We start from the raw sequence: 20,550 nt of genomic DNA on the forward strand, positions 1-20,550 counted from the left end.
AGAGGTTAAGGGCAGGAAAAAGATCAACTGCTAGGGATCCTAGTGGTTAAAGCCGGGCTTTCTGCAAGGGTCGGCATTCTGCCTGGGGCTCTCCTGCGTCCCGCATCCCACAATCCCCGGGCAAACTGCGACGCCGCTCCGGCGTGCTGGCTGTCTGCGGCACGCGTGCTGCGAGCACGAGCCCGGCGTCTTGACAGCTGCCCACGCGCCGGGGAGGTGCTCCAGCACGCTGCATTAAAAAGGCCACGCGGCCGGCCCCGCCCCTCGCGTGCCGCGATTGGCTCCAGGTGGACTGCGTTGGTCTGATAGGTGCAGGGCGGGCGGGGCTGCGCGCGCCAGGTCCGTGGCTTCACCGTGGCCGCCGCAGCTGGGGCGCGAGTGGCGGCCGAAGGCGGGCGGTAGGGCGTGAGGGCCAGCGGGAACGCGCGCGTGCTGGCAGCCGAGGTCCCTCAGGAAGCAGGGGAGCGACCAACGCCGCCCCGCACGCGCCGCCCGAGGCCGGCGGCGCGCGCGAGGGCGGGGGAGGTGCGCGCGTGTGTGTGAGTGAGTGTGTGTGTGTGTGTGTGTGTGTGTGTGTGTGTGTTGGGCTTGGGTGCGGAGCGTGAGCCGTCAGTGCCCGGGTACCGGTTCCCCCGCGGTCTTCCACATCCTCCGTCGGTCCCTGCTCCTTCCCACGACCCTACAGTGTCCTCCCACGGTCGCAAAACGAACAAGAGCATTACGGAGCAGGTGTGGGGTGGGGGGCGGAGAGGAAGGGTAGCACCAGACAAAAGGGGCGCCGGGGTCAGCCCGCCATGGCCTCCCGGAGCCTGGGGGGCCTGAGCGGGAGCCGCTGCGGGGGCGGCGGCGGCAAGAAGAGCCTGAGCGCCCGCAATGCTGCGGTGGAGAGGAGGAACCTGATCACGGTGTGCAGGTACGGCGCGGCGGCCCGCAGAGCGCCGCGAGGGGAGGGGGCCGCCGGCGCCCCGGGCTGAGGGCTTCGGGCGAGCGCGCGTCCTCCCTGGGGGTCCCGCAGACCCGGGGCTGTAGCCCCAGTCTCTGCCGCACCGGGCGTGTCCGCCGGCGCGAGCGCCCTGAAAGGGGCCGGGGTCTGGGCACCGCTGAGGCCCGGGACTTTCCGTCAGTTTCAGCACTGGAAGCAAGCGAGGAGAAGGCTTGGGGCGGGGCTGGGGGAGGATTTGTTTTGAATGTGCCTTCTAGTGTCAGAGTAAAAGAGGAGGGCAGGGAGGAAGTGCTCTTTCATTTACTGCACATTAAGCTGTCAACTAGCTTTTGGTAAAATCGTCGTCACTGTGATTATTTACTGTGTTGTCTCAAAATCGGAATGCGTTTTGGTTTTGTTTTGGCTTGTTTACATATGTATTCAGTCATTTCATTCCACCAGTATTGTCTACTACAACAAGCCTGCTGTGTGTGTGTGTGTGTGTGTGTGTGTGTGTGTGTGTGTGTGTGAGTGTGTTTTCTCTCTCCACTTTTGAATTGCAGTGCTAGTGCAGTTTCTGCAGTTGTTTTTAAGAGTGGGACTGTGGAAGATACCGAGGCTTCATGTCAATGATTTATTCCACGTCTGCCTCTCCTTGAATGTTTTCTAATTGTAAATGTAGTATTCCTTTACTCTGGAACATATAGAAACATAAAAAGGAATAATTAGTATCTATAAGTCTAGTATTCAGAAATAACTGATTTTTCACCAAACACTTCCGCAGCAACTATCGGTAATCCTCTAAGAATTAGGGAATGATCACACCTTTCCCTTCCTTGCAATTTCTGTCTGTATATTTCTTCCTGTGTAACATGTGTCTGGCATCTTATGCATTATACAGTTACAGATATTTATACTAGGACTTATATTCAATAACTTTGAGCGACTTGTTGTTTTTAATTTGGACTGTTACAGATGTTTGCCTATATAGCAGGAAGACCTGCCTCGCTGTTACTGCACTTAGAGCTGTAAACCATATTATAATGTGGAATTGGTTTAATTTACCATTTGTGCTGTCTAGGATGCAACCTTTTGAGGAAGACAGGTTTTAAATGTATTTAAATCCAGATAAATCTTTTTTTTTAAGTTGGGAAAAACAGAACAATAAGCAAGGCTGATTTCTTAGTTTTATTTTATCTACATTAGAGATTATTTTATTTTTCTAAAAGACAATCATCTCAAGCAGGATCCAACATATACAGCGCTTCTTGGGGTAGCGTATTTTATAAAAGCTCCATCAGAGTTAAATTTCACAGGAGAGCTTTTTGCTCAATTGTATTTTTTTACTTTTTTAAAACCTTCCTACTATAGCATCTGATGCTCAGGAAGTATTTATTGAATGAATAAATTCAGTGGTGGGTACTATTTCTTTTGCTTCTCCATTTTTGTCATGGCCGATTTTAGGTTATTTAATGTTCATCTCCCTCATCAGAGGCCGAGGCCTGAAAAAAGGGCTTGTATCTCAACCTTATTTAAATAACATTTTAAGTTATGGATAAGAAATTTCAGTTATATCACACTGATTTGTGTGGACAGCTGTTTGGGCTAGCTGTATTTTCATTAATTTTATTTGCATAATTATTTTCGATTGTGAATGAGTATCAGTGCTGACCTTAGTTATAATTTACTTGTAAGTTTAGTATCGTAGCTAAAATACATTTCAGTTTTTCAACATGTATTTATGTGGATTTACTACTAAGGTTGTTCTTCATGTCCGGAGAGGCGATAGTTTATATAAATTACATCCATCTCAATAGTAATGGGATCTGTTTGATAGGCTTTGTCTAAAAGGCTTTTACTTTTTGGGAAAAAAAGTCACTGTAGGCCATTGGTATGCTTTAAGTAGCTCTGCCCCTAATTCAGCAAAATGAACAAATCAATATTTATGCATTTGTGTTTCTTTGCCTTTCAGAGTTACCATATTGTAGAATCTCACCCATGTCTCTTAATTCATCTTTTAATTTTTATTTATCAAGTTAGAGGTGATTTGATAGTTAAGTTGGGAAGAAGTTGGATTAGAGTTTGAGTTCTAAGTTTACCTTGTCATTGACTAGTTGTATGTCCTTTAACAAGCCATGCAAACATCTCATTTTCTAGTTTTCACATATGTAAAATAATCTTGTACTAGATCATTAGTAAGCTTCAGTAACAACCCTAAAACTAATAATAGTCTTGATGCCAAATGTGTTCATTTTTTTTCTTTTGAATTTCTCCAAATATGAGCAGGGTAATGGTAGACATAGGTTTTATGGTAGCTAGATGAGGCATGTGCATTTTTCTCTTTAAAGAAAAATATTTTGAACTGTGCCTTCCATTTTGTTTCTCTACTGATGTTCTAGAAAACTTGTGAACAGTTTAACAAAGCAAACCAAAGCAAAGCTTCCCCCCCATTACCACCACATATCATTCTACTGTATCTATAATACTTATATAGTAATGCTTTTTCCTTAACCCTTAAACGTTATGCATATTCGCAGCTTAGTTTTGAAACCTTATTATGTATCTTCCCAATTCTTTAGGTTTAAAGCCTTATACAACAACAATATTGTTATGATGTTAAACTTTTGAAGTGGGTTATTTGGTTAGGTTAAGATAGTCAGGACCTGAATTAAATTGCAGTACATTGTGATTGTGTATGTAATTATTTCATCGCTTGTTTTTGTTCCATTGAACATTGTATTGCAGCCTTAAAAATACTTGTATGGTACTTAGTAAGTAAGTACTATTTTATCATGCTTTTTACAGATTGTGGTGGAGAGAAAGTAGGTCATTTGAGGCTTCTAAATATTCCACACTCAACTCCAAAATATTCGTAGACTGATGTTGGCTCTGTGTACCAACTAGTATTTTCCTGCATATTCTCTACCATTTAGAACTTTGAAAAATTAATTTTTTAAGGTCTTGTAGGCTTTTTTTTAGCCTGCATTTTTCATCCATAGGAAATCAGGTACATTAGTCATTTTTTCTGTCATTTTTAAGCTTCATGTTTCACTGAAAAGCTTACATATTCCTTTAATTTTACTTCTGTTGACAAGGAGAATTTAAATCTAGTCTCTTTCTGTGGGTTAATATTGTTTTATGAGAAAGCTGTTACAGTATACAGTTTAAATATATATGCATAAACAGCTTTTAAAATAACATTAAGCTTTTACATCAATTCTTTAAGAGAAACTCCTCACACAGTCATAATTTTCCTGTCTTGTGAGGAGAAAGGATTAACGAGTGATTTAAGGAGAAAGTGTGATGAGTGGAGACAAATGATGGTTATCAAATTTAAAGTACTTCTAATAAGATGTACATAGTTATTCTTGGATGTCTGTAGGTGAATATATTACTTCATAATTTGAAAGTTATTTCAAGTAACAGTAGGGCTTTATTTTTTCCAGTGTAGTCAGGGAATGAGGTGCTCATATTTTCCATGTTATTAATGTCTGAGTTAAGCTTAAAATTCTCCCATTAGCTAGAGTGCCCTACTCAGCATTAATTGTGGAGTACAGTCTTCTGAATAACTGAAGCTTTTAATTTAAGTGTTCAAATTTAAGCCATAATAAATAACAATATTTAAAATATTTTGGGTGAACTGCTTTTAAAAATGGATGACACATTTCCCTACCTTCTTTAAAAAGACTCGCTAAAGAATAATAAAATCCTTATTGAAGACTTCACTTTGAATCTGTTTCTGTGAATATGCCCTCTGCAGTGGCTGCCCTGGGGACTCTTGAAATACATAGAGCTTTTTGCTACATGGCCCCTGAAGATTGTCTTTCAAGTTTTTTACCTGGTTTTGTATTCTACTGTCGCCTCCTAGCAAGTTGTTATTTCTTACAACTTTGCCTGTTTCTGGCAGCTCTTTCCTTTATGCTTCCATCCTCACATGCTTCTTATAATTGGTTGTGATCTAGGAAAGCAGATAAGTAAATTTATCATATGTTAAAAAAAAAAAAAAGGCACCCAGAGGCCTTAGTTAAGTGAGTGATCTTTAGCACTCTGAACTTCACATTCTACTTGATGAATAATCAGAAAAAAGGTCTATTCCTATGCTTGAACTTGGTGGGTGAAATGCAGATATGTAAAATGTTACTGAGTATTATTGGCAATATAATCCTTTAACTTAAAATCCAGTGACTTACTCTACTTGTTACTATTGGCTTGAGTATCCCTCATGAGACTGTTCATCCCTTGGCTATAGTGATTATATTTTTGGTGAAAGCTCTTTTAGTCATGCTATGTGTGGCAGAACTTGGGGTCTGGTCTTTGATCAACATTTTTAGTTGTATTCTCTTGGAGCAGGTTCAGTATCATTCCTAAGGATTGTTAGAGCCCTGATAGTAGGTATTCCCAACCGAGGTAGCATGATAATCTTTTCAGCTATTGGTCCTGGATAAGCTTCTCAGCATTCATAGAAGGTTATTATCTCTTTCCCTAGCTAAAATGTGTTCATACTCAACTTACAGAGAATAGCTGTCCTCCACACATTTACCTGCACTGCTTATCTTAACTTCACTGCTGATAGATAAATTTGAGAAGCTCAGTTGAAAGATAAGATACTCAGGGGAGAATATGTGAAGCTTATCCACTGTTGTATTCAGTCTTACAGGTTTAAAAGATCTGTCTCTGAGTCGGTCCAAATCATCAGAAAGCAGTTGGGTATGTTCACACACTCCTTTCACCAGTTGCTTTTACAAAATTGTGTATTGGTAAGATTCCGCTAGCCTATATTGTGGGTCATCAGAAGAAGCAGTCACAGGTCTTCTTGACATTGTTGTCAAGAACATCATTATGTCAAGAAGTGTCTTCTTTTTGTAAAGATTTCTGTGAGAAATATCGGTCTTATTTTAGTGCCAAGAATTCTATCTCTAGGCAGTTGGTGTATTTATATCTACTGGACACAAATGTGTAACTGACAACTTCTCTTTTCTTACACAGCTTTAGAAATTTTAGTATTAAATCTGTAGCCAAGCTTTAAATGATAGGTAGAACATGGGAGTATTGCATTTAGCCTTATTCTTAGCTGTTCTTTGTTTCCACATTTTTCATATAAATTATTACTGGGGCACCTGAGTGGCTCAGTGGGTTGATTCTGACTCCTTTTTTTTTTTTTTTTTAAGTTTATTTTTATTTATTTTGAGAGAGAGACCAAGCAGGGGAGGGACAGAGAGAGGGAGGGACAAGAAAGGGACAGCTTGCACCATCAGTGCAGAGCCCCATATGGGGCTGTAACTCACAAACGGTGAGATGATGACCTGAGCTGAAATCTAGAGTGGGACAGTTAACTGACTGAACCACCCAGGTGCCCCAAGATTCCGACTCTTGATTTCTGGTCTCATGATTTCATGGTTTGTGGGATGGAGGCTGTGCCTGACAGTATGGAGCCTGCTTGGGATTCTTTTCTCTCTCTCTCTCTCCCCCTCTCTCTTTTTCTCTTTTCTGCCCTCCCCTACTTGCACATGTGCATGCTGTCTCTCTCAAAATAAATAAACATTAAAAAAATAATTACTGATTTATAATCTGTATACAAAAAGTGCACATAGCTCAGTGAATTTTTTGCAAAGAGAACACTACAGTGTAACTAATACCCAGGTCAACAAAAAGAACGTTACCCTTCATATATTTAAACATTCTTAAATTTTTCTCAAACATGTTGGTAGTTTTGAATATGTATATCTTTTTAAACCTATTTGTTTATATTTTTTATATTGTAACAGATCATTAAAATTTTTTTCAATCTCTTTTTTTCTCGCTGATACATAGACATAAAATCAACCTTGTAAAATACTTGTTTTGTGATCTAGTAATCTTAACAAGGTTTACTTATTAATTCTAACAGATTTTCTGCAGTTTTTTTTTAAATTTTGAATATAGTCATGTCATCTGCTTGTTTTATTTCTTCCTTTTTCAACTTTTACACCTTTGTTTTCTTGTTTTGCTGTACTCCCTAGGACCACATTATTGTAGAAAATATTAACAATTTTACCATGAAGCAGATATTTGCAATCAAATGTTTTTTCTATCTACCAAAATAAACATAATTTCTCTCTCTTTTTTTTGGTTTATGTGGTAAATTATATTGATTGACTTTTGGAGGTTAAACTACTCTGGAATAAAAACATGTGCTATATTGTTAACTTTTTAATATATATTTTATATATATGATATATATAATATATGCTTTTACATATATATTTTTAATATATTTTATATATAGCATATATATTAATAATATATATTGAGTTAATATTCCATTTGGGATTTTTGCATATATGTTCATGAAAGAGATTTATCTGTAATTGTTCTTATAGTGTCCTTGTTTAGTTTTGTCATTTAGATTATCTGACCTTATAAAGCAAGTTGGGAAATATTCCTCTGCAGAAGAATTTGTGTAAGATTAGATTATTTCTTTCTTAAACTTTTGGAAGAATTCACCAGGGAAGAAATTTGAACTGCTAATTGTTTTTGTGGGAAGTCTTTTAGTAACAGATTTAATTTATTTAATAGACACTGTAGAATTCAGATTTCCTTTTACTTCTTGAATCAGCCTTCAGTGAGTTCTTCATGTATGTTATCAAATTTATTCCTAAGACCTTTAAAATATCCTCTTAAAATATTTTTTTATTCTTTAAAAAAAGTCTGTAGTATTTCTTTCCTTACCCTTTATTTAAGTTCTTGTTCTTTTTCTAATTTCTTGTGATGGGGTTTTATTTAGATTACTGTTTTTCAGCCTTTCTTTTCTAGTAAATACCTTTTAAGTACAGATGCCCTTCTTGGACATTACTTTGGGATTGTTCACAAGATTTGAAATGTTGTGTCTTTATTATTAATTTGTTTCAATTGTTTTCTAATTTATGTTGGGATTTCCTCTTCAACTCAGGGATTATTTAAAAAATTTTTATCTTTCCAACAGTTTAGGGTTTTCTAGTTATTTTTAGATACTGATTTCCAACTTAATTCTACTCTACGGAGAACATATTCTGAAAGCTTTTAAACTTTTGACATTTTGTTTATGCTTGCTTTATGATACAGCATATGGTTAGTTTTGATAAATACTTCATGTATATTTGAAAAACATATATATTCTGTCATTGATTGCATGTTCTGTCTCTGCTAGTTAGATCTAAGTATGTTAATTTTGTGATTCCTATTTTCTGTAACCTTACTGGTTTTTGTATGCTTAGTCTATCTGATTTTGAGAGGTATGTTAAAGTCTGTCTCTGAGTGTACATTTGTCTATTTCTTCTTTTAGTGTGTCATTTTAGCTGTCAGTATTTTGCTGGTATGTGCAGATTAAGAGTTGTGATCTCTTCCTAGGGGTTGGATTATTTGTCATCATGAAATGTCTTTAATACTGTTACTGCCTGAAAGTCTATTTTGTCTGCTATTAGATAAAACTCCTTTCTTTCAGCCAATGTTTGTATGTATGATGTATCTTTTTCCACCCTTAACTTTTAATCTTTTTGTCCTTAAACATTTTTATTTATATGTTTATTTATTTTCGAGAGAGTGAGCATGAGCAGGAGAAAGGCAGAGAGACAGGGAAACACAGAATCTAAAGCAGGTTCCAGGCTCTGAGCTGTCAGCACAGAACCTGAAATAGGGCTCGAACTCATGAACCAGGAGATCATGACCTGAGCTGAAGTCAACGTTTAACTGACTGAGCCACACAGGCGCCCCTTAATCTTTTTGTCCTTAAATATAACGTGTCTCATAGGCAGGATAGAATTGAATTTTGCCTCTTATCCAATCTTTTATTTGGAGTATTTAGTCGATTTACATTTAATGTTATATTTGGGTTTATAGCTACCATTTAACTCTTTGTGTTTACTTTTTTTTCTTCTTATATGTCAGTAAAGTATTTTTTATTTATTCCACTATTCCAGTTTTTCTAGGGACTTGTTAGTCATATATTCTTTTTCATTTTCTATATATATGATTGCTATCCTTTTAGCAGTTACTCTTGATTTGTTACAGTGAAATATAAATCTAACTCTCACTGCTTCTCCAGTAGTGTTAGAACCATTTATTCATTCTCATCCTGAGACATTTTAAGTCTACATATATTTTACATTCTACAAGATTCTTTTATTACTGTATTTTACACTTGATATTCAGGCAATACACGTTTGCGTTTACCAACATATTTACCCATGCCATTGATCTTCCATCAAGTTTGGAAAGATTTGGCTAATTTTTTTTTTTTTGTAAATTTTTTAAAATGTTTATTTTTGAGAGAGAGCGCGTGCACGTGCATGCGCTTGCATGAGTGGGGGAGGGGCAGAGAGAGAAGGAGACATAGAATCTCAAGCAGGCTTCAGGCTCTGAGCTGTCAGCTCCTGATGCAGGGTTGGAACCCATGAACTGCGAGATCATGACCTGAGCTGAAGTCGAACACTTAACCAACTGAGCCACTGGGCGCCCCTTGGCTAATATCTTTTTAACCTTCAATTACATATATGATAAATTTTACCAGGCTCCACTTGCCTTATATCCTTTTCTGTATTTTCTCTTCATTTCCTCTGTGCTTCAGTTTGTTTATTTTCTATTGACTTCTCTTTTCATTAATCTTGTCTTCTGATGTTTCTCATCTACTGTTTAACTCATTAAATGAGTTTTTAATTTCATATAGTCCTAGAATTTTAATTTGATTCCCTTTTAATAAACTCTAGTCTTCTGATAGAAACGCCTATCTTTTTATCTATATCCATCTTTTCCTGTATTCCCTAGGTCATATTAATCATGGTTATTTTAAAGTTCTCATCACTGATTTGGAATATTTGGATTGTCTTGCGTCTCTTTTTTTGTGTTTCCTCTCTTCCTCTCTTTGTCATGCAGTCTTATTTTTTGGCATATTTAGGTTTGTTTGTTTTTTATTGAATGCCAGAGAGTATGTATTAAATTTTTCTTTAGCACTTTTATTGTTCATTAAATGCCATTATACTTACCCTATTGCCAACCATCATGTCAAATGTATTAATTAGAACAGAGTAGAAAAAGATCACGGAGTAAACAGGTGGAGTCCACTCATCCATTTGAACAAAACATGGCCGAGGACATTCTAATGCCCAGGGCTCGTAGTATAGGATAATGCTCACTTTCCTTACTGATGTTATCTTCCTTTGGAAGATAGAATGGTAGCTGATCACCATCCAGTCAGGAATTATGCTGAATCCAGGCTGTATGCCAACCCTGTTAAGTCTTGCTCAGCCTTTCATTTGCCTCTGACCATCCAGGGTTTTCAACCTAGGTTTGATGTATTTTTCAGCACCCTTTCTCTGGTAGTCCTAAAGTATTATTTTGTTTTCTGGAACTACCAAATGCTTTATTCTGTTTTTCAGAGACTTTTTGATTAGGATTTTAGTCTCCTGATGACAACGTGTTGGAGGCCTTCCCAAGTCTCTTCCAAAAGCTTTCCTGGTTTTTCTGTTCCCCACTAGCAGCCTTCTTTGGGAGTCAGACCCTCCACACTCAGAATTGGCAGATGTTTCTGGGTAAAAGCAGCTATAGCAGTCAATTGATTTTTGAGCCTTTCTCTTTCTGGAGTCTTAGCCTCTCTAATTCTTATTGTTGGAGCCACTCTCTGCAGGCTTCAAACATAAGATTTCTGTAATTCTTCCCCCTCCCCTCCAGTTTTGCTAGATGTATTCTGTGGGAGCACTGGTCTACCACCATTTATTCTGTCCTCCTTAGAAGTGGAAGTCTAATCTCATGTTTTTTATCTTCTTCCTAGTTTTAATTTATGCAGCCAACTGATGGTATTTTATATGCCCCCATAAGTAATCTTAAGTCTTTCTGGAATAGGTTATATAAATAAATATAGCACCAACTGTGCTGTAACCTAATTATCTTTTGTCTTTTACTAGAATGTGAATTTCTCAGGTACTGGAATCATAATTTATTCAGCATCTAGTTTATTTCCAGCATTTAGTACACAGGAGGCATATTTATCAAATGAGGTAATTGTAATTAATGCAAAATAATAGGATAGACATTTCCAAAATAAGGGTGAAGGTCGAATTAAAGAATCATCATCACTTAATTTTTGAAAGTCACTCGAAGGATTAATCTCTGGTGATAGTAGAATTTTAAACATCTAATAGCGTCAGCAGAAGAATTTGCTTTCTTTTGGAGTCACTCTAATTGGAATTTAATGAGGAAATGGAAAAATAAAAATTCATCTCTTCCAGTGTTTGAAAAATAATAGTAAAAATGGTGAGGCTGAAGTAAACAAATATATTTTTTGGTATTTCTTTACCAAAGCAATCTACTTTAATTTTCAATTGTATAGAAGCTATTTCACAAAAATAGGTTAAAAAAAATATAAAATGCATACTATTTTAAAAGTATTATTGAAAAGATAGAAAATGTACATAATACACACATTTTTTTCCATTGAATAAAATGACATTGTCCATTTTCTACAGTGATGGTGATTGTCCTTAGAAGAGGATAACAATATCTCCCACATATTCAAATTTAAGTTTCAAATTAATTGAAAATTGATTTTGAAATTTTAAATTTCTCTTAGTATTTATAGTTAAAAAACACATCTGTTGTATTCCAGATGTAGTGTCAAAATTAACATTAAAAATATCAGTTAAGGGGCGCCTGGGTGGCGCAGTCGGTTAAGCGTCCGACTTCAGCCAGGTCACGATCTCGCGGTCTGTGAGTTCGAGCCCCACGTCGGGCTCTGGGCTGATGGCTCGGAGCCTGGAGCCTGTTTCCGATTCTGTGTCTCCCTCTCTCTCTGCCCCTCCCCCGTTCATGCTCTGTCTCTCTCTGTCCCAAAAATAAATAAAAAACGTTGAAAAAAAATTTTTTTAAATATCAGTTAAAATTTTAATAAATTAAAAAAAAACAAAACATCTATGCTTAACATATGAAGAAAATACATTAATGCATGCAGAATATGCTTTTTGGAGGAAAAATATTAGATTGAGCATTTATGACTAGTCATGGAAATTCTTTAATTGAAGCAATTTCTGTTTCACTCAGATTTATGTTTGGTTAAGCCTAACATTGATAGAATTAAAACCCAAAAAATCAAAACCTATGCATTTCCTCTTATGTTGTGCTTCCTTCAGCGTCTGTGATGTGTCTGAACTGAATCTAAATCATGTATTGGGTATATGTGTTTATATTTGAGCCATAGAATCAGAAACTGGGAACCTTCATTTTCTTAGCATTTCTGGTGTTCATAAACCATGATTACTGTCTACTAAGTTTTTTAAAAATTCAGTTCACATACAAACACTTGAAATTCTTGCCTTTTTTCTATGCTTAGATGTTACTAAGTGAAACGTTGATGGTCTAAAAAGAAAGGGGATGTGTGCTAACATTTAATAACTTTTGTGTAAGTTGAAACTGTATTAAATACTTTATATTTTATTTATTTATTGTGAGAGACAGTGCAAGTGGGGCAGGGTCAGAGGGAGACGAGATGGAGAATCCCAAGCAGACTCTGTGCTGCCAGCGCAGAGCCCAGTGTGAGGCTTGAACTCATGAAAGGCAGGATCATGACCTGAGCCAAAGCTAAGAGTTGGACGCTTAATGGACAGAGCCACCTAGGCTCCCCAAATGCTACCTCTTTTAATCTTCACAATTATTTGGTAATTGATTACTGAGAAAACTGAGGTTCAGAGAAGTTAAGTGTCTTGACAAGGAATGGATAATAGCAGAGCCAGGTGTCAATCCAGGGCGTTCTGATATTAAAGTTCTTGTTCTTCCTCTTGCTGTACTGCTACCTTGAATATCTAGTTTACTAGTTTACCTATGTTAAAATATGTTACTTGAATATTTCTGTTTGTCATTTGATAAAAAACAGTTAGATTCCAAAAGGATATGTGATCTAAGTGTATAAAATATTCTTGGGCCTTCTGGGTGGCTCAGTCAGTTAAGCATCAGACTCTTGATTTCAGCCCAGGTCATGATCTCATAGTTCATGGGATCAAGCTCCCTGTAGAACCCCAAGCCCCATGAGGACTCTGCACTGTCAGTGTGAAGCCTGCTTGGGATTCTGTCTCTCCTTCTCTCTGCCCTACCCCCACTCGCATTATCTCTGTCTTTCAAAATAAACAAGCTTAAAAAAAATCAAGTATTCTTTATTAACATGATTTTAATTTGGAGTTCTTTCATATAAGAAATTTAATGAAATAATTTATGTTAAGATGGAAGTTTTCTTGTTTGATAGCTTCTAATTTTAGATGTGTATTTTTATTGGAAATTTTTTGTCTTATCCCTTTTTTTAAAAAGATAGTGCATCTAATATTTTTCATGTTGGGCAATCTGTTGTCATCTATCTGCTTATATAGTAGTGTAATACAATTATATAGATTATCTTCCTTAAAGTACCTAGATTAACAGTTTTCTTTAAAAGAAATTTTATCACTACAGGTGAGGAAAATATTTTAAATTACACTTTTCTCTGTCTCTCCTTTTAATTTTTAGATTTGGCAAAATTTTTAGAAATAATAATCACTATAATAGAGACTTTTAGGTTACACATTCCAGAGAAAATGGTTGGGACTTTTCTCCCCTGTGTTCCAATAGAACTTTGTTTATAGAAATGGGCAACTGGTTGGATTTGGCCCATGGATACTGGTCTATAGACTCCCAGTAAAAGGAAATAGGAAAATAATTTTTTTCATTATAAAAACTTTTAACTTTTATAATTTCTATTTATGGTTATAATTATGTTACAAATCTTTGACTAGTAGAAGGAATTAATTTAATATAGTATAATAGTTTTTAAACATAGTTTTGGTAACTATCTCGTTTTTCTTGGTATGTTGCCACAGGGAAAAAGGTAGTTTATGCTTTTTTTAGGTTTGAAGGGCTTGTTCACAATCATTCTTTCTTATTTATGATCTAACAAAAATTTTCTTTGGGTTTTGGAAGTGGAAAAGGGAATCTTTTCAGACAGAGACATTTTAAAAACTGTGCTTAATTATAAGACTCTTTTATGTAAATTTTTGAATTTTTAATTCTTATGTAAAAGCTGTTACTTAGACTTGAATTGGTATTTTTAGACATTCATCAAATTGTCATTTCATTATTTTAAAATCAGTCCTCTTCAGGAAATAGATGACTAATATTAATGTCATCATTATCAGGAAATAGCTCAGCATCTGTGTGATATTTTTTTTGGTGAATTGAAATTCTTTTTACAGGTTTGGTTTTTATCTTAGTTAATGTGTTATGGAGGAAAAGATTTTCATTATTTTGGCATAATGGAGCTAGCTAGCTACATGATTCTAGAGCGGTGGTAAGTGGGATGACTTGGCTAGCTAGAAGTAAAACATGAACTGTAAGGAATTAAGTTACCTTCTGAAATTTTGATTTGTGTTATCAGGAGGAGAGTTAAGATATAAATGATGAAGCAAAGCCAGAAAACTTTCTTTTCTTCCTTTTTCATTATTAACTTTGATGTAATTGAATATTTAAAATGCTTTCTTACCCTTAAATATCTTCATGCTTGGCAATAACAGAAAATGTGTCTAATGGTATCCTTTAAGATATGTGAACTTTTATTTTAGTTTTTATTCAGGTGTTGGGTTAAAAGTAATTTAATGCTCTGAGATTCACCATCTTAGGTTTTTGTCATGTAAATAGTGTCTTCTATAGGAATATAAACTGATAACATGATAAAAAGACTCATGTATTTTGTTAACTACTGATTGATATGTATATAGCTCTTGGTGCTACAAAATATAGGTATTCATATCCATGGCCTTTCTTCCCATTAGATTTTACAAAGTAGATCATTTGCTAGGGAATTTTGTATTGTTCCTGGAGGACCATAGTGACTAACATCTTACCAGATTGTTACAGGTAGAAATTGAATGTTCAAACGTAGCTCTTTTCGATGAAATAAGTACTTTGTTATTTTTAAATTTAAAGTTTTTGTTCACTAATATGCATTACTATCTTAAATGCCATGTTTAAATTTTTTTTTAATTTTTAAGATTTTTTAAAAATTTATTTATTGTTTAATTTACATCCAAGTTAGTTAAATGCCATAATTTTTTAAAGCAGTAGGTTACTTTTGCCTTGAATGTGACTGTAGAATCAGACTTCCTATTCTAGTCTACCTAACAAAGATTAGAGGGAAACGTTCAGATGTTCCAAAGTTTCCTTTTATTTAGGTCAAAATCCAAACTGTGAGTTTTATTTATTCATTTTAGGAACATTTCTTTTTCATTTTCTTACTGAATAAGAACATTGTACTTATTTATTATTAAAAGTTTGCTGAGGATTGGCAGCTTTTTTTTCATTTATTGTCTATGAGATAGACATAGGAAACAAAAACAAGTTTTCAGGTTCCTCTTTAGTCTGGTTTATCTGTTTATCTTCTTTTTGTTTCTATTTATCTACTCATGCATTTCATCTGATGTTTATCTGACTTGACTATCTTTTAGGTATAGGAGACCTACTTCATCACTGTTACTTGTTAGCTGTTCATATTTTTTCTTTACATAATGGTTTCCACTTTTGATCTTTTGTTGTAGTTACAGATAGTACTATATACTGAACATTAATCCTCCTTAGCTTTTCTCAGTCAAGGTTACTTGCCCTAACCAAAAAATTATTTGAATAATTGTTTCCTCAGTTCTCTCAAGGAGATATGTATGTGTGTGTGTGTGTGTGTGTGTGTGTGTGTGTGTATGTATAATTACTGCCATCATGGTTACATAAGAGAAAAGTTATTTCATTACATACAAAGAATGCCTTAGTTATTTCATCACATACAAAGAATTACATACAAAGAATGATTCTCAAAGTGTATGCTTGGATCCTCACTCTATCAGAGGTCCAAAAGGTCAAAATTACTTTCTTGTTGCATTGGGGGATGGGCTCAACAGGCAATAGGTGTTAAGGAGGGCACTTATGATGAATCACTAAATTCATGCAACCATTATTACATTATATGTTAACTAACTTGGATTTAAATAAAATTTTTAAAAAATTAAAAAAAATTATTTTCTTAATTTTAAGACCTAATTTTCCTTTTTTGTTCCCATTCTTTAACAAGTGTACAATGGAGTTTTCCAGAGCCACGTGGTGTATAATATTAGAACAGATTGAATACAGAAGTAGATATGAGGATTTAGCTATATTCTCTTCAACACAACATTAAAGATGTTTGCAAAGAGGAGCATCTGGGTGACTTAGTTAAGCATACAACTCTTGATCTCACCTCAGGTCATGATCTCATGGTTTGTGGGTTCAAGCCCCTCTGTGCCCCCTCTCTGCCATCAGCACAGAGCCCGCTTGGGATTCTGTCTTTCCTTCTCTCTGCCCTTTACCTGCTTGTGTTCTGTCTGTATCCCAAAATAAATAAACTTTAAAAGAAGATATTTGCAGAGATGTACAACAGTGCTATTCTTGGTAATTTTTTGTTTTGGAAGGCAGGATGAGAGAATGCCTGAAGGGTAGACCTGAAGTTTTTATGACCTTTGTAAATAGGAAACTTAACAAATCTGCCAAGTGCGCTAGATTTCTCTTATCAGAATGTCCTTTGTCTCTATTTTTGACTGTCAATAATCAATGTGTTTTCCAAGACTTAGTTCAAATGCCACCTCTTCAAGGAAGAAGTATCCTCCTGCATATTCCTAGCACAAGCTAGCATTTTGTTCATATCTTCCTTAAGGAACAATTACAGTTTATCCTACTGCTGTTATGTGTGGTATCAATCTTACTAAAATATAAACTCCTTGAGGACAGAAACATATCTTCTGCACATTTATATGTTCCTCAGCACAGAGGACAATGCCTTGAACACTGTTGTCAGTACTTGTTCATTTATTTGTAAGCCCTATTTTGAAAGAACAGCAAAAAAAAAAAAAATTTAAATGCCAATATCACGGCAAGACAAGAGAAAATGTTTATGATTATTAACATATAACAACATTCGTGTAACCACCAAAGTCAGGATACAGGACAGTTCTGTCATCTCAAGCAACTCCCTAATGCCATCCCTTTATAGCCATACCCTATAAAGGGTGACAAATGAATGCCTAAGTAAGGACAATCTGTGAGGAAGGAGGCAATTGAGCTAATTATGAGAGTTGTTAAATAATTAGAAATGTAAACTATGAGGGAGATAAAGGAATACAAACTATTTCTTAGGCTTTAGGCTTGATGGTTATACTATTCAATCAGGACAGAAAACACAGGAGGTAAGTATAAAGGGAAATATAAAGAGATTTGTTTATATGGATTACATCTAAAAACTCTATACTAAAAACTCTCTTTGCTGCCAGGTGTAATGTATAAGGAAATTATTTTAAAAACTAGTGAAACGTTTATATAGTTAACTAAAATTTAAGTTATTTATATTGAAAGAGAGAACACAGCACAGGAGTTGCTGAGAGAGAAAGAGGGAGAGAGAGAGAGGGAGGGAGAGAGAGAGAGGGAGGGAGAGAGAGAAAATTCCAAGCAGGCTCCTCACTGTCAGTGCGGAGCCCCATGTGGGGCTCGAACTCACAAGATCATAACCTGAGCCAAAGTAAGATGCCTAACTGACTGAGTCACCCAGAGGCCCCAATAGTACACTATAATTTAAAACAGAAATATTGGGAATTTTTAAATGTCTTCTCTGTAAAAAATTTACCAAGAGTAGTTTGAACAGTGCTTACATTCTTACTGTATAACTTAAAATACAGGCTGAGCATATTTTCTATACCTTGGCAAATTATTCCTTTCTAAGTCTGGATCAGTTTCCAATACATATATTTTTTTGAGAGTGAGAGAGAGGGTGCATGTGAGCAAGGTAGAGAGAGAGAGAGAATCCCACATGGGGCAGAGGGGAAGGGGGAACAAGAGAGAGAAGCCAGGCTCACCCAAAGCAGGGCTTGTGTTCACCTGATTCAGAACTCAAACTCATGAACTGTGACATCATGACCTGAGCTAAAGTCAGATGCTTAACCAGTTGAGCCACCCAGGCACCCCGAGTTTCCAGCATTTTATCCTTTTCACTTTCAACTGTGAAAATCTCTGAGAGGTCCTATAACGTGAAATGTCCTGCCAGTGCCACTTAAACTGGGACCTCCTTTTTGGCACAACCACTCTGTTCACTTAAATCAATACATCCTCCTTCACTAAGTTCCTATGGCTGCATACCTGAATTCCCTTGAATAGCAGCAATGTCAATATTCCTGTGATCAACTATTTCTTCTATAATTCCACTTGTTAAATTCAAATTTCACTTCCAATATTAGCATTTTCCATTTCTTTGCCACTCTTTCAATTATCCATTTTTGTAAAGCATGTGTTTTTATCACCAGAACACAAGGAGGCAACACAACTACAGGTTTTGATGTCTGTGTATGAACTAATAACACATGAATAGTGACCAATGCTAGACCCACTTACAAGAAGTGATGTCTTTGGTCACTAATCATGATGTGCATTTAATGACAGTGATTCGTAGACTAAAGCACGAGCAACAAAATTTTATTTTATGCAATTACAGTTAATATATGGTGGTGGTCAAACTAGAACTCTGTTATTGTAGGACTGGTATTAACTAATTTTCAGGTACCTGAAATTAGTACATACTGGAACTGTGCAAAGTGAGGACCACCCCATTTATTTATTAATTACAAATGAAATTATGTTCGAGTAATGTATTTTTATAAAACATATATTTGCCAAAACAAAAAATTAGCATTGGTGGTATAGTGGTGAGCACAGCTGCCTTGTTTTATTCAATATTGTGCTCCAAAACTCTTAAAAGCATTTGGACACATTTCTTAGAAGTAGTATTGTAGCTTTTGAGTTTTTTGGACTTAATTTAGGTCATTTTAAAAATTCTTACTTTAATGACTGTTAACAGTGAGCTATTCGTAAGTCTTACTGTGATCAGTAGATAGTAAATATATAAGTGAAAGCCTGATATTTATATAACATTTTCTAAAAAAAAAAGTTAGAATGGGAAAGAGCCAAAGCATAAGAGACTCTTAAAAACTGAGAACAAACTGAGGGTTGATGGGGGGTGGGAGGGAGGGGAGGGTGGGTGATGGGTATTGAAGAGGGCATCTTTTGGGATGAGCACTCGGTGTTGTATGGAAACCAATTTGGCAATAAATTTCATATATTAAAAATAAATAAAATTTTCTATTTATAGAGTTAATTTAAATAGGTAGAGTTTTCAATATATGTAATACTTAGAAAGTATTTTTGTAATAGTTCCTCAAAATGCTTTCTTTCCATTTTTCCTAGTTGGGTGCATGAATCAACTCTCTTTTTTTTCCACAGGTTTTCAGTGAAGACCCTGATTGATCGGTCCTGCTTTGAGACAATTGATGATTCTTCTCCTGAATTTAACAATTTTGCAGCTATTTTGGAACAGATTCTCAGTCACCGGCTAAAAGGTAACAGAATTAATGTATTTATATTCCTCGACAGCTTTCTTTTTTTTTTTTTTTTTTTTAATTTTTTTTTTTTCAACTTTTTTTAATTTATTTTTGGGGCAGAGAGAGACAGAGCATGAACGGGGGAGGGGCAGAGAGAGAGGGAGACACAGAATCGGAAACAGGCTCCAGGCTCCGAGCCATCAGCCCAGAGCCTGACGCGGGGCTCGAACTCACGGACCGCGAGATCGTGACCTGGCTGAAGTCGGACGCTTAACCGACTGCGCCACCCAGGCGCCCCCGACAGCTTTCTTTTTAATAAACTTGAAATTTTACAAGCCATACAGTCTGGTATGATTTAGATAATAGCCATACTCCATCTTGAAAAACATAAAACTGATTTTAGAATGCCTAATCTTTTGTCTTGTCCTTTGTCCCTCAAAAAGAAAAGAATTTCTGTTCTCAGATTTATACCTGTTTCCAGGATGCATTAAAAGTGTTGAATGTATTGTCACATACAGGCAGCAGAGTCACTTTCCATAAGTAATTAAAACGAAAGCTTAAATTAAAAGGTAACCTATCTTCAAAGGTTTCTACATGCTATTTTAACCAATTTACAAAGATGCATCCAGGCATTACATTTGTTTGCTTAATCTTTACTTTGTTAAACTTTGGACTCTTTGAAAATTTTTTTACCATAAATAGTTAAAAGAGGTATGTAAAAAGATGCTTAACTATGGTTTTATTAAAACAAATCAGTAAATATATTCACATTAGAAAGAAGAGTCTGTGGTTTCTCCGAATTATAAAAAATATTTACATTAAAATACCTATAAAATATAGTGGATAACATCAAGAAATATTATGTAGCATAAGTGAGTAGTAATAATAACTTTATCACATTAATTCCATTAACTTATTTTCCTAAAGGAAACTTGATCATCAGATGTTTTCACTTAAGTTTTTATTATCTTTACTATCTTAATGGTATAGTTTCAAATCAATAATCTGCTTTGGTAATACAACTTAAGAGAATCTCAAATTTAACCTAGTGGTTAATTCTTTTCTGTGCTTTTTGATGCTTTTTGAAGCATCACGTCTTTACTCTTAATTAATTATTTAAATCATTTGAGCAGTCCTGTGGGCCTAACAAAGGGTTGAATTTAATTACATGGAAAAACAAAATTGTATTCAGTCAGCCCTTTGTAATTTAAAATGGGGTCC

The 20,550-nt window shown here is 35.8% G+C and overlaps 1 protein-coding gene across 4 annotated transcripts in view; it reads left to right on the forward strand.

Annotated features, from left to right (window-relative positions):
* The first annotated feature begins 376 nt into the window (after nt 1-376).
* Nucleotides 377-20,550, forward strand: part of RUNDC3B (RUN domain containing 3B) — a 154,097-nt gene continuing 133,923 nt past the window's right edge. For all 4 annotated transcript variants that reach the window (XM_042965617.1, XM_042965625.1, XM_042965600.1 and 1 more), the window contains exons 1-2: nt 377-913; nt 19,232-19,347. In XM_042965617.1, the coding sequence (XP_042821551.1) occupies nt 795-913; nt 19,232-19,347 (235 nt within the window). In that variant the 5' untranslated portion in view covers nt 377-794. The remainder of the gene's footprint in view (nt 914-19,231; nt 19,348-20,550) is intronic.

This window comes from Panthera tigris, chromosome A2 (genome assembly GCF_018350195.1).
Source record: "Panthera tigris isolate Pti1 chromosome A2, P.tigris_Pti1_mat1.1, whole genome shotgun sequence".
Taxonomy (NCBI): Eukaryota; Metazoa; Chordata; class Mammalia; order Carnivora; family Felidae; genus Panthera; species Panthera tigris.